We start from the raw sequence: 6000 nt of genomic DNA on the forward strand, positions 1-6000 counted from the left end.
TGGTGCCAGTTTTTATTTTGGTTCCCTGATTTTGAAATTGCAATCATTTTCAGGCCATTTCTTTAAAATTGCATAACAAAAAAATGTTAGGAACACAATAAAATATAAATTCATTTAGATTATTTTTTTGCACAATTGCGACCATTTTACAAAGCCTATATAGTGTTAATTAGACCAGGAATAAAGTTTACAGTCCCGAGGTCAAATTTTGGCAGTGGGGCAAATCACTAAATAGACTCTCTAAATTTATGTTCCACAGTTTTGCTCTCTTTGATAAATGATCAGCAACACTGTCTTAATTTCTGTCCGCATGCAGTAAAATAAAAATCACGATCCAATTCTGCATATTTTGCTAAGGCGAAGTGGAGTGCTTCATTCTGAAACCACAGAAATTAAAAAGTTAAATACACACATCTCAGCTGCTCTGTCTCACCGCTTTTACGCACCAGGCGTCTGCACACTTCCAGCGTGAGTGACAGCTGGGTATAATCACTGTCTGATCGCGAGCCAGACCTTAGAAACGTGTGTCCAGGTTTGATCTGCATTAATGCTTTCATTATTTTATCAGAGTTAAGACTAAGAGAAAATAACAGGATCTTGTCCCCTGACCATAAATTCCAAAATCTCCAAAAAAAAACTAATGACCTCCACATGTTTGATAATTTAACACGTTCATCACACAGTAATAGTCTATATTGGCTCTATCAGCAGTCACTGTCCTACATTAGCGCAGAAATGTGTTGGTTATAAGCGTGTTCAAAAGTTTTGGTGACATTGAGGCACGCACTGAGGACTTCCACACCGATAACGCTCCGTAAATCTACGCAGCTGGAAGTGCATCTGCCTTGTAGTCTTGTACAAGATTAAAATGAATGACAGTTCTTACCTTGCATATTCCTTGGCACGCGCCCTTGTTCTCCATACGATCGAGAGAGTCCCAGGGATTCAGTCTCGACTTTGGGTAGCATGTCAGCGCTGCCGGCCTGAGCTGGAGACTCCGCACCGCTCGGCGGGACACCTGGACGTCAGAGGCGGATGTCCCCCCAAACAGATCTCAAAGTGTCCAAAATGTCTTTTTTTAAGCTCTTTAATTCTTACTTTCTGTCTCTGTCTGTCTTCCAATTATCGGACCATGTTCCGAATGTGAAGTCTGATTCAAACGATTCAGACTGTCTTCAAGCGACCGGGCTGCATAGCCGGTGCGTGTCTGCTCTGTTTTAACTTCACTTATTTAGTTTCTCAAAATTGCATCTGCGCACAGAAGAGCAAAAATAAACACAGAAGAGTGATTCCTTCGATACTTATTAAGGAGGAGTTGCGCGCTGAGTTAGGGAATCTGTCTCCCACTCACACGAGAAAACTGCACAGCGTCCGGATTAAAAGACGATAGTAAGTTTCCCTTTAGCTTTTCCAAAAGTATATTTTTCGCGCGTCACGCATTAAAGTGGGACCCTCAATGTAACTTTGAGCCGTTAGCAGACGAGAACGCGCCACCGGGGCCGCCCCGTCCTGTGCGTAAAGTCGGATTCGGTGTGTCGGTCGGACTGTCTGGAGATGTGGAGACCTCTCCTCCGCCTCCTCCTCCTCCTCGCGGCTTTGTTTACTCCTCTCTCTCCAATCCGGGGCGCATGCGGTCGTCTGACATCATCTCTGCCCGATCCAATCAGGCGAGGAGACCGGGAAACATCGCCTCAAACCCTCCAGTTCCATCTCTCCGAAATCTCAGCTGTTTAATCCCCGTTAATGATGGACTTTAAAAGCGCAGGGAGAACAAGGAAATCAAGCGAGGTGATGCAACTGCATGTGAGGGCAGACTCCCCATGAGCGCACGGAGCGCAAAGGCAGCGCGCGAGGTATGTGGGTTGGGAGCGTGTTAGAACAGGAGCGTACGGCAGCACACGCACGCACGCATGCACGCACGCACACATGCATGCGAACGGGCACGATTCAATGATGCAAAGTTGTGTTATTTTATAACATCCTTGATCTTTACATGTCGTTTGCATATATTTTATTGCAATATTTAGTTAACCTCAATTATCAGTTTTAGCACCATGTTCTCTGCTTCTGTCATAATGGCCCCACTGATCATTAAAAGTCATAATATATAATCAAATAAAAAGGTAACACCGTTCTGTTTTTCTTTCTTTCTTTCTTTCTTTCTTTCTTTCTTTCTTTCTTTCCTTAAGAGGACTATCATTATTTTATCATTTTATCACGCAGGTAAGGGGCATACAAATTTCAGCACATAAATTTAAAAAAGCAACATGCCCTCTGTAGCATCAGCAGCTTTTGGGTTTGTTTGTTCAATTTGGTGGAAAACGTGAGCAGCACCGGCCTCAGGCTCAAAACGGCCTTTATTCTCGGATCAAATCATCCCCCTTACTCTATAAATTATACCTTTGCCTCTGAATTATTATCGGTAATTGGCTGAGCAGGGATCAATTAGCGATCTGACGTCAGGCTCGGGCTGTTTAGCCTATTCCAAATTAAATACACAAAGACAAAAAATATATTAATTATGCGTCTACGTCTCCATAAATCCCCCCTATGCACACGCTCCACACAGACACTTATTTTAGTTTGGCACAGTGTTACCTTATCATCGGTAGAGGGGGGACACAGAAAAGTCACACACACACCTGAACACCTGAAGGGTCGCAGAGGGCGCGCTCCACACACACACACACACACACACACACACACACACACACACACCACAGGGAATTACATATTTTAAGGCTTTAATATCAACCTATAGAATAATGGTATTATAGTGATATAAGAGGGAAATACAACACCGAGCACAGTTCGGGGAGCAAACCAATAGTACCTTAAATGACTTTTTTTCCTACTGGACTTTGTTTTCAGTCTTTGAATAAATTCCTCTGCGCATTTCTTTTTCTTTTTTATTGTTTCTTTCATTTGCAAGCGCAAATTTTAAATTCCAAGTGAAATATTCTACTGAATCAGTTTCGTTCAGTTTCTTTTTTCAGTACTTATGGCGCACTACCGCACTCACGTCATACCCACCCGATATAACCCGCCTATTCTTCCTAACTTTTATTGAAAATGAGGAAAAGTGCAGCCAAAAATATTTAGAATTTTGGTTACAAGTCTAAAACCTCAGGCTTTGTCTGAACTCAGCCTGACCTGTTGCATTTAATTTCTACAGCATCAGTTAAATACAGTTTATTATGTTTCCATAATACGTTATGAAACTTTGGTAATCTATAAATGGTGCCACGATATAATGGGAGACTGTGTTTGTCTTCTCTTTTCAAATATCCTCATATGATGCAGACTCTATTTCAGTCAATTTAATACAATTTGAATGTTTGTATAACTGGGGCACCATTCTATCATCACTTAAATTAAATAGTAATAAATGTTTCTGTTAACATAGAATATAGTTCCCTCTCAAATTTCTTTATTTTCACCCCTGTGAAATAAATTCCTCCACACATTCATCTCTGTTCTTGCAGCAGAAGAGTCAAACAAGTTGGTTGCAAAGCATTTAATCACAATACATTATAAAAAGAAAACAACATACTAAAGAGAATAAAATAAACTTCTGTGAACTTTTATATTAAAAACAACTGAATTATCCTCTTTATTCCAGTGTCAGTAGCCACCCAATCTCCCTTCAAATAAACACACTGATACAGAGTCTTTTTTTATCATCATTTGCTGAGCAGCACATCAGCTACAATGTTGACAGGGTGCAGAAGGTTCCACCAATCAGCAACATACTTATAATGCTGGGGTGTGATTGGTTAAAGAAGGGTTACTTGCAGGCAGCAGGGGGCGGAGTCAGGGAATGACAAGGGGGAGGACAAGTAAGGGGTGGGAGGCTCAGAGTGGAGGGGGGGTGGGGGTGGGGGGGAATGCAGGTTAGGTTATAAAATGACACAAAGGCTGATAAGACCTTCTCTGGCAAGATAGCAGTGCTGGAATGATTAACCTGTATGGAGAGACACAGAGACAGAGAGAGGGTGCTGTGGTAAAATGTAATGAGGCACACAGGAAGAAGGGAAGCATAAAAGACAGGTCAAAAGGTTCAAACACAAAAACACCGACAACACAGGAGCAGTGTGGAGAGCACGAGGCTTTTGGTTATTCATAAATGCAATCAATAATTGAAAAAACTGAATTGAAACACAAAGATTGAAAGACAGACAGACAGAGACAGAGACACCTATAGGTTCTCAGGTGGTACTTTATTGACTTTGCGACAGTTCACTGTTTCAGGTGGTTAGAGTCACATCAAAAGAGAAGCCAAGTCACGCCGACACAGTTACTCAAACTTTGGACTAATCGTCAGCCACGTTTCACTTCCAGGTTTGCATTTATCTGATTGGCGCACACACACACACACACACACACACACACACACACACTGCTGGCTGTAAAAACTAATAAAAACTATTGTGTTTACATGCACTAGGTGATTAAAGCACAAGCACATTGTCTATTATTTTAATCTAATGAGGAACTCCTATGCATTGTGTGTGAAATTGTGTGTGTGTATTATCATATGGATACCTAATGGGGACATGTGCAGCCATGCTGGTTTGTGTGTATGTGTATGTGTGTGTGTGTGTGTGTGTGTGTGTGTGTGTGTGCTCATTTGTGTGAGTGTATATCTGCATGTATGACTGATTTGTTCTGATCAAATAACAATAGCCTTGAAATTGTAACACACACACACGCACACACATGCACACACACACACACACACACACACACACACACACACACACACACACACACACACACACACACACACACACACACACACACACACACAAGCATCATTAAATTATAATCAACACACACTCGCTATTCATATCCAGGAAATCACCTATCCAGCCCCCCCAGCACACACATACACAAACAGACATACAAACACATACACACACACACACACCTCTGTTTTCTGTGTTGAGGACGTAATGTAAACAGTCACTGGCTCTAAAAATACTGCAGGACCCTGCATGCAGAGCAACGACTCATAAAACAAAACAAAGAAGGTGACGATGTGACACAAACTAGCGTGACTGATCTAAACACAAGACAATGATAAAAGGAAGCAGCAGAGTTCTGCTTTGTAGTTTAAACTGTACAAAATACATACAAATTAAATTAGTGGAGCAAAACGTATAATACCATGTCTTCAATATAGTGTCTGTAAAAGTATATAACAAAACAAAGTGGAAAACTTATAATGGCGTTAACTAATTTTTTGGCCACTTGGGGGCTCTGCAACAAGCTGTAAACATAACATTAACGTATTGTCATGATGCAAATGTGTTGAGAAACTTTTTCATATTAACACATCCAGCGGTCTCAAAGCAACATTATCAGCCATTCTGAGTCCTGTTTCTGCCCTCCTGATGAATAGAAGTCTAATATTCACTTTCCTTTTAGCTCCTTTAACTCACCCATTCCTGTGAAAAATATCTTGCTCTTAAAGGCCCAGTGTGTGAGATGCTACAAAATCTTGCACACTGGACCTTTAAGCTGCCAAACACTCCACTATGCTCAAGAGCTAATCACTAACTATGTCTGTCTGCTGTTTGGTGCTAAGCAGGTTACATACTGTGGGTTTATCAGAGCTGTGGCTGTTGAGGTTGATGACAGCAGAGTTTGCAGCAAAAACAAACAAACAAAAGAAAGACTGAGAAGATGCTTCAGTCATTGTGGAACAGTAGTGCGGGATAGATCTTTCTAGCTTCGGTTGATCTCAGTGTGAAATAAAGAGTGCAGATTTTGTCCACCATTGTTTTTTTTTCTTCTTGTGGTTGACAAACAGTAAAGTTTTGCATTATAGCTATCAGCTGGTAAAGTATGGGACAGATGTAGCTCAGTTCCTAAATATCCAAGTTAAAAACAAGCGGCAACTCCCGGGGGCAAAAAATGAAGCCAATGGGAAAGTGCCAAACACTGCAGTTCTTTGAATGGCCACTAGAGGCTGGCTCCAGAAGCAAGTCAATCTGC

The 6000-nt window shown here is 41.4% G+C and overlaps 1 protein-coding gene across 1 annotated transcript in view; it reads right to left on the reverse strand.

The window, feature by feature from the left end:
* Positions 1–1605, reverse strand: part of nr5a2 (nuclear receptor subfamily 5, group A, member 2) — a 76011-nt gene extending 74406 nt beyond the window's left edge. Inside the window, exon 1 of the mRNA XM_049587139.1 lies at positions 887–1605. Within this exon, the coding sequence (XP_049443096.1) occupies positions 887–968 (82 nt within the window). The 5' untranslated portion in view covers positions 969–1605. The remainder of the gene's footprint in view (positions 1–886) is intronic.
* Positions 1606–6000: the final 4395 nt, after the last annotated feature.

This window comes from Epinephelus fuscoguttatus, linkage group LG10 (genome assembly GCF_011397635.1).
Source record: "Epinephelus fuscoguttatus linkage group LG10, E.fuscoguttatus.final_Chr_v1".
NCBI lineage: Eukaryota > Metazoa > Chordata > Actinopteri > Perciformes > Serranidae > Epinephelus > Epinephelus fuscoguttatus.